At 41.0% G+C, this 20,979-nt stretch overlaps 1 protein-coding gene across 5 annotated transcripts in view; it reads left to right on the top strand.

Moving 5' to 3' along the window:
- Positions 1 to 20,265, top strand: part of gramd1a (GRAM domain containing 1A) — a 49,682-nt gene extending 29,417 nt beyond the window's left edge. For all 5 annotated transcript variants that reach the window (XM_074652659.1, XM_074652655.1, XM_074652656.1 and 2 more), the window contains 12 exons: positions 516 to 634; positions 1,474 to 1,780; positions 2,921 to 3,074; positions 4,007 to 4,153; positions 5,688 to 5,809; positions 7,713 to 7,855; positions 11,307 to 11,410; positions 13,258 to 13,488; positions 14,559 to 14,643; positions 16,713 to 16,820; positions 18,207 to 18,327; positions 18,576 to 20,265. In XM_074652659.1, coding sequence (XP_074508760.1) covers positions 516 to 634; positions 1,474 to 1,780; positions 2,921 to 3,074; positions 4,007 to 4,153; positions 5,688 to 5,809; positions 7,713 to 7,855; positions 11,307 to 11,410; positions 13,258 to 13,488; positions 14,559 to 14,643; positions 16,713 to 16,820; positions 18,207 to 18,327; positions 18,576 to 18,686 — 1,752 coding nt within the window. In that variant the 3' untranslated portion in view covers positions 18,687 to 20,265. The remainder of the gene's footprint in view (positions 1 to 515; positions 635 to 1,473; positions 1,781 to 2,920; positions 3,075 to 4,006; positions 4,154 to 5,687; positions 5,810 to 7,712; positions 7,856 to 11,306; positions 11,411 to 13,257; positions 13,489 to 14,558; positions 14,644 to 16,712; positions 16,821 to 18,206; positions 18,328 to 18,575) is intronic.
- Positions 20,266 to 20,979: the final 714 nt, after the last annotated feature.

The following is a 20,979-nucleotide window of genomic DNA, read 5'->3' as shown; positions in this document are numbered from 1 at the left end:
AGCTATAAATGAACATGATCAACTGCAATATTGACGTTTAAAATGCGTGCTCCGATCAGAGAAAACTCAGCTGCATGTCAAATCAGGCGCTTCCTGAACTAACAGCCAGCCACCAGGGGGCGATCGAGATGTTTTAGCCTCGCTTTTGGGGAGCTGTCATGCCGCTGCTTGAATATTGCAGCTGCAGTCCAAAGTAGAAGAGTAATATACTGTATATTACTCGTTAAAGGAAAATGTACTGAATGTTAACTTCAAACCTACTTATTTGCTGACATGATGGATTGAATTTGTCATTAGTCATCTTGGAGGTCAGCAAAATTCAATGTAGTCTATAAAAGCACAAATTTCAAAGTCAGCCTTGTGTGATGTGTGACCTGTATGAATGTATTCACTGTATTATGCTGACAATGAAGTGGTTGTGTCCTGACTGGTTGGATGCCCCCCATCAGTAATCAGTTATTTTAATTTGATCCCTATTAACTACTCAACAAGAATATTGTGTGTTTTTGTTACAGTCTCTATCCCCCAAAGAGCTCTGGCACATCGTACACCAGTGTTACGGCACTGAGCTGGGCCTCACTAGTGAAGACGACGACTATGTCTCCCCCACCGCCGAACACATGAACGGCTTACTGTGAGTGTTCATGTGTAAAAACATGTTAATATATACGGTGCAGTTTATGTTATTGGAGAGTCTTGTATTGTCTAAAATAAAAATTCCTATATGTTGTTTTCAGGGCTGTTAATCACGATTAATCTCAAATTAATCACACTTTTTTTCATCTGTTTGAAATGTACCCTAAAGTATTTAATACTCTTATCAACCTGGGAGTGGGAAAATATGCTGCTTTATGCAAATGTATGTATATATTTATTTTTGGAAATGAACTAACAACACAAACAATGACAGATATTGTCCAGAAACCCCCACAGGTACTGCATTTAGCATGAAACAATATGCCCAAATCATAACAAAGCAAACTGCAGCCCAACAGGCAACAACAGCTGTCAGTGTGTCAGTATGCTGACTTGACTATGACTTGCCCCAAACTGCATGTGATTATCATAAAGTGGGCATGTCTGTAAAGGGGAGACTCGTGGGTACCCATAGAACCCATTTACATTCACAGATCTGGAGGTCAGAGGTCAAGGGACCCCTTTGAAAATGACCAGGACAGTTTTCCCTTGCCGAAATGTAGCCTAACTTTGGAGCGTTTTTCAACCCTCTTTCCGACAAGCTGGAATGATAATGACATGGTTTTCCAGTTTCATCTACCAGTGCCTTCACTCTAGCTCTAATACTGAGTCCGCTACAGCCTCTTCAGTACAGTAATGTCGGGTCTCAGAGGGTTAATGTCAGCTAGCATAACAATTGTATTAAATTCCTGGTCGGTTAAAGATTTAACAAACACTTTCTCTCGCAGACTTGTCTTTGTCTCACACACTCTCACTTCCTCTCCCTCTGTTCCCCAGGCCAGGAGACGAGTCAGTGTCGGTTACAGATCTACTAGACCTGAGCTCAGTGTCGGTTCCCTCTACGGGCAGCTCTCCCCCTTCCCTGGTGCCCTGCAGTCTAGCCAGCTTTCCCTCAGCTACCAACCTCGTGGGCTACTCTCCCCCTTCCTCCGCCTCCTGTCTGCCCATCGAGGTGCCTTCGTCATCTGGACGCAGACTCAGCTCTGACCCCCTCGAACCCAGCCCGCCCAGCTCCCACAGCTCGCTGCTGTCCACCACTCCCACCAACGCCTCCGCCTCTGCCCCGGCCTCTGCTGCCTCCTTTGTGAGTGTTCCTCTTGACACATACTTTGGCATACGACATTGTAAAAGCTAGTCTTCAATGTTGTGTTACGCATAGCCTCGAACACAACATTCAAACCGAGAGCTCAGATCAGTGTGTGGAGTCTTTTTTTCAGTCTGTCCCTCTCGTAGATGTAGGTCACTATTATCTAGCCAGAGTCAGCTAGCCACCTAGAGACGGAGGACACCTGGACTCACAACAGTCCTGTAAACTACGGCAGGTGCACATATAGTGTAACTATTCACGTCACAATTTACGGGACTGTTGTGACTCAAAACAGCTAACGTAGCAGCTATCACCTTTGCCAGTTTTTGACTGAAACTAAAGTTTAGTGCAGTGTAATCATTGTTCCACCTGGTGGATTCTGTGTTTGTGTAATGCCAGTGTCTTAGCAAGTTAATAATGGTATCTAGACAGCTGTGATTCATGTTGTACTTGATTAACAAATCTTATTTGTAAACTTGCTAACATATCCAGAACAAACTGGCATTAATAGAGTTTAGTAGTTTCATTTGAACACTCAAATTGATGTACTACTTTAATCTGGTGGAGTTCTACTGACATGACGTCATCTAGAAGATTTGGGACTTAGTAAAGCGTTGATACAAATCTGGCCCTGACTTCACCTGTGATAGTTTATTATTAACTATGTTAAAATTACTGTACTGAACAAATCAGATGCTTGATTACAACAATAAATAATCCAGGATATGGCAGGTTTATTTACTGTATATAGCACCTTTTGAACACAGCGACAACATAACAAAAAATACTACACAATAACAGGATATATTTAAGTAAGGATGTGCGATACTGTGTAGTTGCTCACAGATCAGTTCTGCTCAGAAACAGCTGCTGTGGCGGTTTCCTCTGCAGTCTTGATCTTGATAAGGACAGATCAAGCCTGAGCTGAGCTAAAGTGAATAAATGGAGAGCTGTGTTGACTGTGTGTCGATTTCAGATTAATTGCACGGCTGCAGCGGTATGTCTGCTCATGCCGCGTCGACATGAGGTCAGCTCAGCTGAGGCCTCTCAAGTCATATGACAATGGGGTGATTTCCCTACACACCTCTTGCTAACTGTCCTCTGGTGTGCGTTTTTTTCCCCCCTCACTGCAATCAGAATCTGGAAGACGGTGGGGACAGCCTGTTCGAGTCAACCAATCACATGCTGCCCCCGCCAAGCACCAGTCTGGGAAACCTCTCCTCATTGGACATCACTAACGATGAGGAGCTGCCCACAGACCCCAGCAACTCCTCTGACACGCAAGAAGAGAGTGAGTGTTGTTTGGGTGAAGCCCAGTAGTGATGAGAAAGTGTAACGTATACATGAAGATTAGATTAGAATACATATGTTTAATTTTAATGACGCAATACTTTGTCAATTGAGTGAATTCAAAATCAGCAAAAACACAACACTCAGTTGTTCTGAACTTGCAGCTGAGGTAAAATTTTACCTCTTTAAAGGGACAGTTCACCCCAAAATCAAAAATACATATTTTTCATCTTACCTGAAGTGTTATTTATCAATATACTTGTGTTATCCTCTTAATTCACTGTGCTCATTTAAGGTTGTTAGCTTTAATCTGATTGTGAACTAACCTCATCTTTATAAAGGTGTTAAAGATTATTGTAGTTCTATTTTTGTCCCTTCCTTCTGATCGCCATGAACGAGACGTTTCTTTCTGCTTCATTGCATCCACCTCTCCTTCCTTCAACAATAACTGCAGGGATTTTCAGACATTAACAGGGAGCGATTCACTGCTCTTCTGAGTGAATCTGCCTTTGGAAGTTTATACATGTTGTTTTGGCATATTGTCAGATGATGAACCTAAAATTGCGTCCAAGCTAACAAGATGAAGATGTGAATGCGTGGAGGTTTAATAATACTAAGCGTAGAGCAAATCTATTAACAGAAGATGTGTAAAACAGAAACTGCTCATATCTGTGGTTCCCCTGAAATTATTTGGCAATGAAATATTTATTGTGTGTGATTATTTAATCATCAAATATATCTCTAAAACAAACACCTGGGAGTCTTAATGTTTACAAACGCCGGCAAAAGTTTAACATTTCATTTGGATGCATTTCTAGAACTGGAACCTGCACCGGATTTATAACTGCGAACAAAACAACAACAACTAAAACTATTGAGTGAAAATACAATCTAAAGAAAAGTGAATCATTCTGTTTTCCTCCGGGCCTTCAGGTGAGGTGGAGTCGTTCTGTGCTGACCTGAACGGGCGGCGGCACATCAACACCGTGCTCCGCATGAGTGTAGACAAGCTGCACGACCTGCTCTTCTCTGCTGACACGAACTTCATCCAGCACCTCTTCTCCCAGCGACACTTTACTGGTAGGTTAAACACACACACACACACATATGATGGTCAAAACGTTGTACTGCTTGTACACAACTTTCTCTTGGGTTACACAACTCCCTAATGATTAAATATGAAGGTACTTTTTGTTTTTATTGGGTCATTGAACCCATGTTTGAGAGATCTCTGTGAGCTCTTTCTCCTGCTGTGAAACTATTGTTAAGCTTTTTACAGTGATGTGAATATGATAAAAAGTTATTTTTTATAAAACGGTCACTATATCCTGACAATAGTGCATGAGACAGATAAGCTGTGAAAAAGATAACCATCATTTATAAATGGTAAATTGATAGTTAATTAAACTTTGTTAATAGTTATTTTACTGTTAAACAATGAAATGATAATTAATCATTTTGACTAATTATTAGTAATGCTATAATTTCTGTTAATTTAACAGTTTATTGTTGCACACATTATTACATTATAATGTATTATAGCATTACTAATAATTGGTAACCATTATTATTACATTTTATATATACATATTATATTTATATATATTATTATATATTGTTATATTTTTATATATATATTTTATATATATATTTTTACATTTATATATATTATATATATATATTTGTTATATTTATATATATATATATTTTATATATATACATATTTGTATATATATATTTATATATATTTATTTATATATATATTTATTTATACATATTTATTTATACATATTTATTTATAATAATAAATATGTTTTTAATCATATTTGCTCAAAGTTACCGACTGCAGCTTTAAACTCAGTTGCCGGTGCACTGCGAGTATCTATTTGTGTTGTTGCCACAATGTTAGTTATCCAGTAGAATAAGGAAAATACACCCCAAATACCTCGACTTGTCATCTTTGAATCTGTGTTGATTTTTTTTTTTTAAGTAGTTGTGTTGCTCTTATGAAGCAGCTGTGCTACTTGGTTCAGCTGATAAATACAAATGTAGTGAAGTACCCCCCCCCCACCCTCAAAGACATGCTGTATTGTGCTGCTAATGAGGGTGCACACTAGCTGTTTCCGCTGTGTTAACCACCCTCCATTACTGATTCTTCTTCTCTTTGACACTCTGTTTTTTTCATGCCTTGCTTTTCTCACTGTACGGCTATATTTTTAATTTGACAGACTGATAATTAAGGTCATCTTATAAATCTATCTGCATAAATGCAGTGTGTATTTTTGACTTTTTCCTCTAGTAGTTTAAATGAGGACAGCGGTGAAGCCGTGGAGTTGATTTGGCCGGTGGCTACCCCAGTTGGAAGTCCAGCTCGCTTGGGAACATTATGTAGCTCTAATTGGGGCATTTCTTTTTTCTTTTTTTTATGAAGGAGTGTGGATAGACTCTCTGTTTTCCTCTCTCTCCCTTCAACCCCTCTGGATCTATTGGTCTCTTCCCTCTTCATTTATAAATTCTCAACCTCTCTTGTTCTCTCTTATTTTAACAAAATCTCTCGGGACTTTTTGTATTTTGTTCTCTTTTGACTCACTCATGTTCTCCGTCTCTCTCTTAGACCTAGCGGTGGGTGAATGGCAGCAGGACAGCAGCAGTGGGAGTACCAGCCGTGTGCTCAGCTACACCATCGCCCTCAACAACCCCCTTGGCCCCAAGACTGCCCCTGTGGTGGAGACGCAGGTCAGTCCTTGACAAACACTGGCCTTTTTTTTAGTTTCATTATTTAACCCGTTGGCAAATACCTGAGACAGAAACACTGTGCTCATTTAGCTTCAACTGGAGTGGAACTTCCTCTATAGTCGTATGTAGTTGTGTCTTTGGGATCTTTTTTACATTCTTTGCTTTGTAGTGATTCCAGGTTTGGGTCCAGTGCAGGCACCAGTTCTTAAAGTGATAATCCGTTATAACAAAAACAATTAATCTTTACACATCATGAAACCAAATGAAGAATTAATTCAGAAATAAATCTGGAAATAATGTTACATCTACTCAGACCAAACCATTACTGCCATGCAATTAAAGCTATAACGTTAAAGGCAGGGTTGAGGATGTTCTCCAGTAAACACTATCTGTTCTATTGGTTGAAATGGTCTTTACACCCCGACAGCGATCCATTACTGATGAGCTCTGAAAAATGACCGTAAAAGAGCCGTCATCTGTAGCTGATGTAATCTTGTAAAAACCTCTACCAATCACTGCCTCGCGGTCCGCTTGGAAAGAACCAATCAGATGCCTCCCTGCTCGTTCTCTACCCTCGGCGTGCACCAGCCTGAACTCAAAGTGCGTTGCCGCCGCACGTTTCCTGGAGAATGGAAGAGAAAACTCAGCCCTGCAGTAGCACTGCCGCGGTTACTTGTCATGAGGTAGCGTTGTTGGGTTGAGGTCCTCTCTCCGCTCTGTGTCTGTGAAGTAGTTACGATGCGGCGCTGCTCGTGCATGTGTGGGGGGGCGTTGCATTGGAAAGAGCCCCGAGGGGAGGAGGTTGGTTTAGACGGTGCTCCTGAGGTGATGCTACTTTCAAATGATGCTGTCGTCGACCCTATCTGTAAGTCCTTCAGCTACAAGCTATGTTACATTTTATCCAGCCAATCTAAATAAAAAAAAGTCTTGAGCTTAGATTTAAAAAGTACTAGGTCAGTGACAGTGCGTGTATCAGGGGGTAACTTGTTCCATAGTTTAGGAGCAGCGACAGCAAAAGCACAGCTTATACCTCGACCTCGGGACTTCTAGAAAAAGTTGACCCCATGACCGCAAATTTTTAATTTGGAGATTTCGCACCGTGAATAAAGGCGTCAACCAATCACGTTGTGCAGAAGGGACATATTCATATAAACATACATAACAGTGGTGGCTGGGGAGGACAGGAGGAAACCAACCCACGGCGTCACGTTATTTTACACAAGTTGTTACTTATCTCTATTTTCTTTCTTTATTTAAACAAAAGAACATTATTCAAATTCAGTACACAGGAGATAGTAGCCAAGTAGAACAATAACAAAGAGCCAGGGGTATACCACACTAGACAAAAACATACAGATATTTAGTGTCTTGATCGCCTTTTTTCTTAGTTGAATTAGAAAGTGGCTTCACATATTGCTCAACATCCTTCAAGAAAACAACGAAATAAGGGGTTTATTGTTAAATTTATAATTATAAATAAAACATTTTGCAAACAAAATGTATTAAAAGAAAATAGTGTCTTCTCTTTGTTTTGTTTTTTGAAGAAACCAAACACCACATTTTCCTGTAATAATGTCTTGAAAGATATGATGACAGATCTGCAAAGGTCTTTATGTCTTTTTTTAATTTCGGCATGTAGTGACTGACAGGGTAATATTTACGAATGATTTAAAATGACACTTCCTTAACTTCATTCTCTATTAGGTATTTATGAGGAAGAATCCAGACCTTCTTCCAATAGCCTATATATCATTGAAGCACTCTGGTGCCTTTACAGCAGCCGATTATCAGTCAAAGAAGCCTCAACTAGCAGACATGTCAGTAGGTGGTTTTGTCGGAGGAAACCAATAAGTTTGCATGCCTTTCTTTAACTATGCACCTCCACTTTTCTTCCTGCTTCCAGACGTTGCATAAGAACAGCGCAAAGGGTGAGTGCTTTGTGGTGGACTCGGAGGTCATCACCTCAGGCATCCCCTACCAGGACTACTTCTACACTGTCCACAGATACTGCCTCACCTCCATCAACAAGCACAAGAGTCGGCTCCGGTACGTTTGTTGTTGTCGTCTTATGGGGGGTAATCATTGTGGGTGGGCTTTTCTTTTACTTGAACCGTGAAAACCACAGTCAAAACAGAAGAGCCACACATGACAATCACACTCAGTGTTACATTTCCTATGAGAGCTGATTGGTTTCGTGACAGAGCCTGTTACTGAAGTGTTGAATTTATTCTAGATATGCTTTGCACATGTACGCTGGACTAAAACAAACTGTTTAGCACAGATCTTTTACTTTCTTTGTAGGTTTCACGATGGAAAAACATTCATCCTTTTTTGATACTAGAGATACAGTCCCATCCACAACTAGATAAAGGGCCAACTAATGATGTTTTACTAAACACGATATGGAGTAACGTTAAACAAATCCAAACCGTGGAGGGAGAGAGAGCGTGTCATGTTTCATCACCTCTTTACATTTGAATTAAGGCTGTCAATCAACTAACATATTTAATCGCGATTAATCGCATGATTGTCCATAGTTAATCACGATTAATCGTAAATTAATCACACAGTTTTTATCTGTTCAAAATGTACCTTAAAGGGAGATTTGTCAAGTATTTAATACTCTTATCAACATGGGAGTGGAAAAATCTGCTACTTTATGCAAAAAACGTATATATTTATTTTTTGAAATCAATCAACAACACAAAACAATGACAGATATTGTCCAGAAACCCTCACAGGTACTGCGATTAGCATGAAGATATGCTCAAATCACAACATGGCAAACTGCAGCCCAACAGGCAACAACAGCTGTCAGTGTGTCAGTGTGCTGACTTGACTATGACTTGCCCCAAACTGCATGTGATTATCATAAAGTGGGCATGTCTGTAAAGGGGAGACTCGTGGGTACCCATCGAACCCATTTACATTCACTGATCTGGAGGTCAGAGGTCAAGGGACCCCTTTGGAAATGGCCATGCCAGTTTTTCCTCGCCAAACTCTAGTGTAACTTTGGAGCGTTATTTAGTGTTCTTCCTGACAAGATAACATGTCATTGTTACCAATCGATTGGTTTTCTAGTTTCATATGATGCCTATTTCTTCTCTCCAGCTTTAAAACTGAGCCGCTGCAACCTAAAAATCACAGGTTGCGTTAAAGAAATTAGTGGCGTGAAAACAAATTTGCGGTAACACGTTATTATCACGTTAACTTTGACAACCCTAATTTGAGCCACAGGAGGATCCTTGTTTACACGTGTCCTGTCAGTTTGCAGCAAAATAGATGATGCAAACTGTAGTTGAGTGGTTAAGTCCTTTAGCCTGGGGACCAGAAACTCTCATGTGAGTTAATCCCATCAGAGCTTTCTCTCCTTTGTTCCGCCAAGTGTCTCCTGCTTCTCACCTGACACTACTGGTATACACCTACTGGGGATGATGCTTTTTATTTCCAAGCCCCTTTTTAGCTTGACTTTTTTTTCTCACCTCTCACTAAACATATTGTATTTGACTTGATGGCACGTCGGCATATATCCAGTACAAGTACGGTGGGTGTTTGTATGTCAGCATCTCAGGATCAAAGAGCAAGGGGCATCTTTCTTGGCATATTGCACTGACAATCAACAGAGGAAGAAAAAGAAAAGGCAGACAGACGTTTCTACACTGACCGTAGCCTCAATAGACTAATATGCAATGTGGCTGCAAGACATGTTTTCTTTTTTCATTTAAGTAAGGGCTTTGACTGTCTCGCTGTTTCATTAGTCGTCTCTATTTGGAGCCTTCCGTTCACTAATAATCTGAATAGGATCCAAAAATCTATGAAGAGGTTATTATGTGTTTATAATCCATTCAGTCTGCAAAATGTGAAATCTTAGCATATTTAATTTTTTCAATATACTGTAATTACTGTGAGGTTTTAAACTTTATTTCTGCCACACACTGCCATAGACCTTCACTATAACCTGGGCATAAGACAAGGGAAGCCATCTTACTCTGGCCCCTACTCTGAGAAACATTTACTGTATTACATAATAAAAGACAACAGAATAAGACTTCTCTGGAAAGTGAATTAGTTTCCTACAAATGCTAGCCTAGTCTGTTCAAACACACGAGTGGAATAATACAACTTTAGAAACTTAGGGGCGCTCTCACAAGCCAAAATGTAATCTCTTTTAATCAAACTCTGGTGCGGTTCGTTTGGGCAGTTGTTAACACCGTAATCATACTCAAAACAACCGGCCTGTGAGAGGTGGGAGAGGACTGACATGGACTTCTGCAGAAGTCCGATGTTTGCTCGATATCTGGGCCGAAGAGAGCTTTACAGAATATGATAAATAAAGTCTACAAACATAGTGACGTTTATAAAGTCATTCAGGATAAGCTGGAAGAGAAGGGATTCGTGCACACAGCAGATCAAGTTTCAGGTTTCTTTATTCATCATATGCACAACAATTACAGCAAAGCAGTCTTTGGCAATCCAAATGTTAGTTCTCAGGTACCATTCAACAATGCTCATTAAAAATGTATATATGTAAAAGGATAATCACACAAGTAAAAGCAAAATGTGAGTCAAAGGCATATAATAGTGAAAGTTAACCCATTAAGACCTGAGGATCCGAACATCTCCCTCGCCCACTGACTCTCGGTTAGCGGTTCATATTCTGGGTCAGAATCTTCAAGTTCTTCGACATTATTATTCTCATCATCAACGTGACTGTAGTAGGCATCGATGTCGCTCCCCTCGCCAAAGTCGTCCGACATTGTCACTTTCGCAGCGCGACTTTGAAAAGTCCAGGAAGCTAAGAAGCTAAAGCTGAAAAACAAATAGCATTCCCATAATGCAGTTTTCCTCGGTCATCGCTCTTCAGAAACCTATGGGCGACGTGACTACATCCATATTTTATACTGTCTGTAGTTCCAGGCAGATAAACAAAAGGCTTTTCTTTGGGTTCAAAAACTCCCGTAGTAGTATATTCTGACAAAACTCTCAAAACATGTCACGCACTCAACACGGGTCCATCATCATCTAAAGTTTGGTGTTTACTTCGATTAGTGTTTTGTGTGCATGTTTTCTGATTGCTTTCTTTGGAACATGGAAACATGATGGGCTGTCACCTCACAGCAAGAGGGTCGCAGGTTTGAATCCCTGTGTTCTCTGTGTGGGGTTTGCATGTTCTCCCCGTGTCGGCGTGGGTTTTCTCCGGGTTCTCCGGCTGTGATAGTCTGGCGGTTACAGATAATAGACGATGAATGAATGGAAACATGATATAACAGCCAACTAGTTTACTAAAATGCTCATGTAAAAAACGTGGAATTGTCAGTTGATCCGTTTCAAAGGAAATATTGTAGGAGTTGCAGAAACTTGTGTCGGCCACCTGCACAAGTTCCTGCTTGGTGTCAGGCGCTGGTCGAAAGTCATGGGAAATGTATGATACAAATATTTGTTAGATTAGTCTCTATATGTTTTAAACATGTGTTTTGTTTGCTTTTCCTCTGCCCAGAGTTTCCTCAGCCATCTGCTACAGGAAGCAGCCGTGGAGCCTGGTCAAAGCATTGATTGAAAAGAACACCTGGAGCGGCATTGAGGAGTACTACAGACACATGGGTGAGTCAAGTGGTCTGCCTCTTCCAGCTTATCTCTGTATACACACAGCTTGTGGAAACCAAACTGACCTATTCAGACTCAATCCCTTTTGTAAATAACTGAACAAAAGTAAAGTGAAACTGCGTCAGCAGGACACACTTGACATGAAAGCCAAATGCACAGTTTCATGTTGCAGACCACAAAACATAAAAGCACTGCCTATTGTCCATTCATGTGTGTCTTAGCCTGAATTTGTTTGCAGGCATCATATATCCCTATTAATAATGCTTGTGAGAGTCACTCCTACGTTCTCTTCACAACTTCATGTGGTCAATAGTTTATGTACATTTTGATTTGACAGATAAACTTGACTTCTTCTATTTCGACAGATCAAATTATTAAAACTAAGAATGGTTGTCATAACGCTACCTGAGTTTCTGTATTGATATCTTTGTTGTTATACCACTACATTGCATATGCTTGATGTTTTTTATGCCTCTTTTTTATGTAAAGTATGTTGAGTAAAAAAAAAAACGTGTGTCAAAATACCATTTAAAAGTAAATATTGTCGTACTGCAGAGATGTCCTGGCTTAAACATCATATTCTACTAACTTAAGAAAACATCTTTGTTTGCTACAGATCATACCATAATCATTTTATGTTTTTCAATGAAAATGTGAATAATGATGTAAATATTATCACACCCTCTAAAGTTGCAAATCATATCGCAGTTACAATATCAGTCAAACATAATCGCAATTAGATATCTTTTTCAAAATTGTGCAGCCCTATTTGAAACCTCCAGTAAAGAAGCGGGTATCCAGTCGTTACACGTTTGAAATGGAAAATATTTGCATAATTTTTTACGTTGATTTTAACATAGATTTTTTTAAAACAAGTTTATTGTTTTCACACAGTCGTGCAAGAACGTTTGCCCCATACCCATACATACTTAAAATGATCTAAAATATTACTAAAATAACTAGAGCTGTCAAAGTTCACATGATAATAACGCGTTAAAGCTAATTTGTTTTAACGCCACCAATTTCTTTAACGCATTAATGCAACTTGCGATTCTTAAGGTTGTATCAGGCTCAGTTTTAACGCTAGAGTGAAAATACTGGCATCATATGAAGCTAGACGACTAGACTAGTCACACTAGCTCGTCTGGAAGGAGGCTAAATAACGCTCCAAACTGACAAGCAAAACAGGCATGACTGTTTTCAAAGGGGTCCTTTGACCTCTGACCTCCAGATCAGTGAATGTAAATGGGTTCTATGGGTACCCACGAGTCTCCCCTTTACAGACATGCCCACTTTATGATAATCACATGCAGTTTGGGGCAAGTCATAGTCAAGTCAGCACACTGACACACTGACAGCTGTTGTTGCCTGTTGGGCTGCAGTTTGCCATGTTATGATTGGAGCATATTGTTTTATGCTAAATGCAGTACCTGTGAGGGTTTCTGGATCAATATTTGTCTTTGTTTTGTGTTGTTAATTGATTTGCAATAATAAATATATACATATATTTGCATAAAGCAGCATATTTGTCCACTCCCATGTTGATAAGAGTAATTTGATGAAGATTAAATATAAATTTGAATCGATTGACAGCCCTCAAAATAGGCAATAGGCAATGTCCAGTCAAAGAATAAAATATAAGAATTTGACCAAGTATTCAGTGCCAGTATTTTGTATTTGACAAGTTTTGATGATACTGAAGTGATTCTTCTTTCCTCAAAATGTGTTCTGATTGGCTATTCATCCGTGTTTAGCACATGTGACCGTTTGGAGGGAGACCCAGTATTTGTCCCTCCATCTTACTTCCCTGTGTTTGTTAATTTGTCCGTCTGTTTACTTTGCAGAGAGCGAGGTGTGCAAGCTGGAGACGCTGCTGCAGACGGAGGTTACCGTCGTGACTGCGGGCGAAGCTGCGGGCGCAGACGCTGCCAAGACCCCCCCGCCCCTGCGCCGCCGCAAACGCACCTGCTCTCGACGGCAGGGCGAGAAGGAGAGAGAGAGGGAGGGAGGAGGAATGGGCTCCGGGGACCGAGGGGACAGAGGAGTCGGAGAGGACAGGGACAGAAGAGAAACCAGTAAGTCAGCCAGGATACAGTTGTTGAGATGCTTCAGGGTCAGTGTTGGGAATTTCAGTCCTTGCCACCAAGCTCATGCAATCAAGCAAAAAGACTGAATCCATCTTCTGTGCAATCCTGCCCTCTAGTGGGTCTGTTTGGAGCTGAACTACAGAAACAGAAACTTGAGGGACTCGAGCACTCTGATTGATTTGCTGCCTTTAAAACACTACTGTGTAATTGAAATTTATTGGATAATGGGTCCAAGGATGGGAGTTGCCAATCAAACATTAGTCTTCTGTGAGATGTCAAGAAATACAGAGAGGAATCCTCAGACAAGGACTTGGACTTGGAAAGAAGGGAAACTGGTCAAATTCACATTTTACTGGAGTTTATATTTGTTTTGTTTTTCCTTGTGGAATGTTTATGAAAATTACTTGGAAGCAATAGTATTTTTAATTAAGTTATCTCTGTTAGAAACTAGTTGGCTGTCAATCGATTAAAATATCTAATCGCGATTAATCACAAATTAATCGCAAAATGTACCTTAAACTGAGATTTATTTAAGTATTTAATACTCTTATCAACATGGAAGTGTACAAATATGCTGCTTTATGCAAATGTATGTATATATTTATTATTGTAAATCAATTAACAACACAAAACAATGACAGATATTGATCCAGAAACCCTCACAGGTACTGCATTTAGCATAAAACAATATGCTCCAATCATAACATGGCAAACTGCAGCCCAACAGGCAACAACAGCTGTCAGTGTGTCAGTGTGCTGACTTGACTATGACTTGCCCCAAACTGCATGTGATTATCATAAAGTGGGCATGTCTGTAAAGGGGAGACTCGTGGGTACCCATAGAACCCATTTACATTCACATATCTGGAGGTCAGAGGTCAAAGGATCCCTTTGAGAATGGACATGCCAGTTTTTCCTCACCAAACTTTAGCATAAGTTTGGAGCGTTTTTTAGCCACGTTAAAACAAATTTGCGTTAACGTGTTACTATCGCGTTAACTTTGACAGCTCAGAAATATACATTAATAACACCTATCTTTTCTTTTTTTATTCTTTCAGGTGCTCAGTATATAAAGCTGGGAGAGCGTTCACGCGGTGGAGGAGCCAACAGTATATCCACCATCCTCCTCATCGTCAGCTTCATGTAAGTTCAAGTGTGTGTTTGTGGCCTACTGAGTCCAGGAGTAGCAGCAGCCTTTCTGAAGCTTGGGCTTCCCTTCTGGCTCTTTTAACTCGAGGTCGTTTGCAGCATGTTTTATGTTTTTAACTGCACTCTGATCATATGAGTCTTATGTCTTATTCAGTAGTCATCTCACACACAATGAGTTACTTTGAACGGAGATGAGCGTTTCTAAATATAGATTATGTTATATGAGAAAGGGACTTTCTGAGTGTACAGTTTACACATAAAAGCACGTGTGTGTGTGTGTGTCCTTGCATGTGGTCCTCTGGAACAGTACGTCCTCTCCTATATTGTGTAATATAGTTGAATTTCAGGAGTTCCTACCTGATCAAATCCCTGGTTTGATTGTATATTTTTACTATATTGGCTTTCTGCTGTCTTGTTTCTATCCGTGTCTGAATGAGGGAGCATTCAGACACTTTGGATATCGATCTTCTGCATACTAACAGCCTCACAATGCCTTTCTCGTCATTTCTCTTCTTTTCCCTTCCTTTCTGCAATACTTCTTGTGAATAGGATCTGTATAAGGTTCGTATGAGAGGCTTTGATTTTATACCACTGGCTGCATAAATAAGAACTACTGTATGTGAATGATGCAGGAAAAACCCACCCTTTGATACTCTTTAAGGAGCTCTCAAATTGAACATGAAGCAAATTTTCATCTCTAATTCTTTCACACAAATTTGACACAACCTTTTTATTTTTATTTTTTTATACTTTATTTTTTCCCCTTTTTTTCGAGGTTGTTTTCGTATATGCTATTTAGAGTTCGTAATAAACCAAGTTTTAAGTAGTTGAGCTTAGAATCAAACACAATAAGTAAACTAGAGAAAACAACTTGATGCATTCAAAATTGAAATAAAATAAAAAAAAAGATAATAATAATAATACAAAGAGAAAAAAAAGTAATAATAATAATAAATTAAATAAACAAATAAGTTAATAAAAAAGGGGGGAAGGGGGGGCTGCAGAGATAAAGCAATATCATTTACATGTGCACACACGTGTCCGCCTTCACATGTCAGGTCACTTCCAGGCATATGCGTGCTAACCCATGTGACACAAACAAAGTCTGTATTTGTTTGCCACAAACATCCAAAGAACTATACAGACGATTGCTGCTGTAGTTTGCAAACATCACACACCAGCTCCATGTGTATGAGTGCCATTCAGTTTTGCTCTATATTCAGTCTAAAAAGCACGTTTTAAGGTGCCATATTGTAAAAAGTGAGATTTTCATTTATTTATTTTTTTATTATAAAGCAGGTTTAAGTGTTCTATAAATACTGTGAAAGTATCGTAACGTTAACGTGGTTAATGTTCCTTCTCAAACAGAGAATGGGGGGGTGTGGTTAATAGTCAGGCGTTATTCATTGCCATGGCAACCAGATTGCATCGTTTTTCAACCCAGTTCCGACCGCATATGAGACTAGAATTAGCGCAACACACTGACTCTCTCTCACTCGCTCTCTTCTCTACCGTCTCCGCCCGGAGGAGACGTCAATGAATCATCACAGTCAATGAATGTGTTGTGTTAATTCTGCCGGTGGGATTTTGTGTAGACTAATAACTGAAAATCTGAGATCGTGACATTCCTACTCAACACATTCTGGTCTCTGGTAGCAGCTGCCAGTAGAGAAATTGGTATCTGTGTCAGTAAATGTGATTGTTGAGTCTAGAGAGTAGTATTAAACTGGAAATATTAAATCATGACATCTACGTTTGAGCAGTTGGAACAGGAAACAAAAAATACAAGAACAGCAAAAACATTCTGCTGAGTAATGCAACATCAGATTATAACGCTAATAGTTGTTTGCAACACCGACATTTGAGTCGGGGTGGATTTTTCCTGCAATAAAATGACTGTGTTGTGAATAAGGTTGTGAATTGACAAACACTGAAATATTTGTGCCGGCAGTATTGGCATTTTACCGTTGATATCTCACTGATGTTCTCTTGGTGATTTGATGAAGCGTTTTCAGTAAATTAGACGACTGTCTTCTCTCTCTCTCTCTCTCTGTCCCCGTCAGTCTGGTGGTGCTGGTGGCTCTCAACATGCTGCTCTTCTACAAGCTGTATGCTCTGGAAAGAGCGGCCCATACACTGGAGACATGGCACTCCTATTCTGTTGCTGACAGGTAAACACGCTGCACTGTTTTCCGTACAAATATAGACTCTGTGTTGTGGTGTTAAATTGGTGTGTGGTCTCAGGCTTATGCAAGTTATTCTTGTGGGATCTGAGGTGTGAAGTTTCCCTCGGAGTATTAACTTATCGCATAGCATCACCTCTCGTGACTTTTGTAAGGTAAGTCGATGAAAGGCTAATTAATATTTTATCAGTATTAACAATAGATCACACGATATGTGAAAAGTGTCACTTCTAATGATGAAGAAGAATTATCAGCCAACTCTACGCAGCGTTTTGATGTCTTTCAGCTCATTGTTTCGGTTTCACGGCCCGCAAGTCGACTGTTTTGGTTCACACTCTCACTGTTGTCATCGGCGTCGTTTTTGGATTACTGCAGGCAGCTTTTTTGTGAAAAAACCCAACACTGTACACTAACTGCTCAGCACCAAACGGCAGACAGACAAAGTACACAGTAGTGACATGTTGGGCGGGCGGATTGGCTCTCGTAACGGAGCGGTGGGTGCGACTGAACCGCGCATCATTAATGAGCGCCGTCAGGAGGACTCGAATTAACTGCAAAGCTGCATTCTTAATCATTCAACCCTCGGTTTCTCATCAGATAATAAGATAAAAATCTTATGTGAAAAGTGTGCTTGCTCTAAATGGACATGAACGAGCATCAATCAAAACAGTGAGGCGACACACGTCAGCTAAAAGCACAATATCACTCTATATTTCAGCTGCTTGGCAGTAATGTTAGCTGACCAGACCAAGGTCTCTCCATGAATCATTGTAGTTTCACCACAGCAGACTGACGTCACTAACATCCGCTGCCGTCGCATCATAATGACGGAGCTTATAGTGAAAGAGCAGTCGGATTCTCTGAACACCGCGGTTGTCTTTTCCTAAGTCCTTCTGAATTCTCCTTCCCATCTTTCCTTGACCTCATGACGTTTTCCATTGAGGTCAAGGAGAAGTGGTTAGGAAAAGACGTTAGGGTGTAATTTTTTGACTTTTCGAACGCAACCCAGCTCTTATCATGGCTGATTCTGAGGTACTTCCGGGTCATTTCACTCCGTTAGGAACCAAAAAAAAGGACTATTCGACCGCAGCCTAGATCTAAAATAGCTGCAAAAATTAACACTGCCCCCTAGTGGCCAAAAAAACCTGTTATCTTACTGACTAGAAATGTTAATGACTCTGTACTTGTGTTGTTCTCTCTTCTTTTCCCTCCTCTCCTCTCCTCCTCCTCTCCTCCTCTCCTCCTCTCCTCTCCTCCTCCTCTCCTCCTCTCCTCCTCTCCTCCTCTCCTCCTCTCTTCCTCCTCTCCTCCTCTCTTCCTCTCTTCCTCCTCTCCTTCTCTCTTCCTCCTCTCCTCCTCTCCTCCTCTCCTCAGTCCTTTGCCCCAGACAGCTGGAGAGTGGGCGCAGGTCTTGCAGCTTCAGAGGCAGTTTCACCAGGCTCAGCTCAGCAAGTGGCAGCAGATCCTGCAGTCCTCCGTCACGCTTCTCGACCAGGTGTGTGTGTGTGTGTGCATGTGTGTGTGTGTATGCGTGTGTGTGTGTGTTTATTCTACTCTGTGAAGTGAAATGCTCTCAGCGCACCTCTGCAGGGAACCAGTCAGCAAGAAAGCTCATGCGTCACGCAAACTGCTTGTGCTCACAATGTGCTGGATTGTCACTGCATTATGTAATCCAGTATATCTCACCTGGTCTCTCTCTCTCTCTCTCATCCTCCCATCACCCCATCCATGTTTATCTCCCAGATGAAGCAGTCTTTAGAAAAGCTCCACCGGGGCATCGTGGTCCCAGAGGTGCATCAGGATCCCCCTGATGCTGATGATGAGTCCCTCACAGAGTCCCTGACCGACGCCTGAGCCACCCCCCCATCTCCCTGACTGTCCACACCCTGGTGGACTGCTAGAGTAGAAAGAGAGAGTGGGGGGGGGGGCTGGTCCACTTGGATCAGCACACAGTTTGATCTTCCCCTCATTTTCCAAATGGAATACCAGGAGTGGGACATGCAGGGGGTACTACGTTACCCACAACTCTCCTCTGCCTGACTGACTTGAAATGGCGACGTTCGCCTTCAGCCTCAACTGAACTCATTCAGACTGGAAGCTATCAGGACCACAGCAATAAATCTACCTACAGCTGCAAGTCACCTGTATGTAGTGAATGGAAACAGGCCACTGGTGGGCCGACGCAGACCATTCACTCCTCAAGAACCCTCAGAGACATTTCAAAATGGACAACCGCGTTTCAGAATAACTTCATTTCAGACCTCCTTAATTTTCAGAACCCTTCCCCCCCCCCATTTTATGACTATCACCGACTCCTCTTCTGACGTGCAACATTTCAAAGGGATCTGTGATTCTGGAACGTGGGACCTCTTCCTCCTAGTCCTGGGAACAGTTTGCCTCTATAGTGAAAGCCTGCTGAAACAAAAAAAGGGGGGGGGGGCACAAAATGCTGTGACGGACAAAACACCCAGAAAGAGAGGGGAGAGTGATGACGCCTCTCTCGCTCTTTCCGTCAGGGATTTGTTCCTCCGTGTCCGAGCTGATTCCCCCTCGAAGGCCGCCGATTCCTCCACGAGAGAGGACGAGGAACATTTCAACACCAGACACTTTAGTGTTCAGCTTTGTTTTCAGATGACGCACCTGAAGATGAATCTCAAACACCAATCCCACTCCTCCCGGTCCTTACGGGGTTTTAACGTTTTTTTTCAAAATCAGTGTGTTGGGTTGTTTATTAGGACAACAAGCTGCGTCTGACTGACAGTATTTATTATTACCGATGACTTTTTGATCTGAAGTCCTGTCCTGCTCTTAAGAAGTCATTCGGTGGGTATTTTGTTGCTCTGATTTTGCTGTTGCAGTGCGGACCAAGAGGAGGAGCTACACGAGAACGATTACTGGTCACAGCAATAATGACAATAGTGATGCTAGTACTTTTTGAATGTTTCAAAGTAGTATATAATAATAATAATAATAATGATGATGATGATGTGTGAATGTGTGTAGAGGCAGTGAAACAAAAAACAAGCAGAGAAGAATATGACTTGACAGATGTGTGCGTGCGTGTTCATGAGGAGTCCTCAATGTTTCAGATGTTACATTTTCATATTAGTATTTCTTGAGTTTTTTGTTTTTTTTTAGATTTCTCTTTCACGTGTTGGTTGCTCGCTCGCTCTTTGTATCACAGAGCCAGACATTAACAGACTTGATCAGGTGGAAAGTCTAAATACCACGACACAGTCGGCTACTTCGTTGTCCCACTGGGCCGGACGTTTCTAAAACAGAAGGACCAACCAGAATTTTTTTGTAGGCCCAGGTGAAGAAAAAGGGAATCTGTTTTGCAGTATTGTTTTTGTTGTGTGTTTGTAAAATTAATTTGATTCATTTTGTTCTCTTTTTATTCATTTTCTATCTTTATTATCTTGTCGTTTATTTTCCTCTCCGTCCACAACATCTCGTTCATCTGTTCTTCCTCTTTGTTCTTCTTCTTCTCACCGCTCAACCCCACTCTTCCTCTCTTTCCTCTCTTTCCTCTGTGCTCTTCCCCTTCACCTGCACTCTCTCGATCTCTCTCTCTGTTTCAATGATAATGGCGGCTACAGAAGCATGTGGGCCACGCTGTGCATGGCCATCCGCGGATGACAGAATGGTGTAATATTTATTGAGGGAGGGGAGGGAGGGAGGGAGGGAGGGGGTCTGGGGTAGATTAAGGGAGAGAGAGAGAGAGAGAGACGGATGAGGAACGGGATGATAATGTACTGTAAAGATGTGATTGTACACCTCGCCATGGAGAGAAATGAAAAGTTCTAAAACATGCAACAACTCCTCGCTTCATCTTTGAGTCTGTGTGCGTCTTTACCTTCACAAGATTTGGGTCATTTTTTTTGCAGTGGATTGTGGTGGAACTGTTGTTTTCCTCTATTGTTTTATTTATTAGTCTGTTATTTGGTCCAAAAATCGGTCTGTGAATAGAGAGGCGAAGTCCCGCCCCTTCCGGTGGACCACCATGGACCTTATTTCTGAAAATATGTGAACGGTAGTCAACGGCAAGAGACAAAAAAAAAGTTTTGATCCTGTTTGAATTGCGCCATAAATCACACATATGATGTTTGTCAAGTTAAAACAGAAGTTTGCAAGTCAACAAAGTTTG

Source organism: Sebastes fasciatus, chromosome 12 (genome assembly GCF_043250625.1).
Source record: "Sebastes fasciatus isolate fSebFas1 chromosome 12, fSebFas1.pri, whole genome shotgun sequence".
NCBI classification, from domain to species: Eukaryota; Metazoa; Chordata; class Actinopteri; order Perciformes; family Sebastidae; genus Sebastes; species Sebastes fasciatus.
The sequence above is the reverse complement of the archived record's forward strand: the minus strand, read 5'-3'. Positions and strand labels throughout refer to the sequence as shown.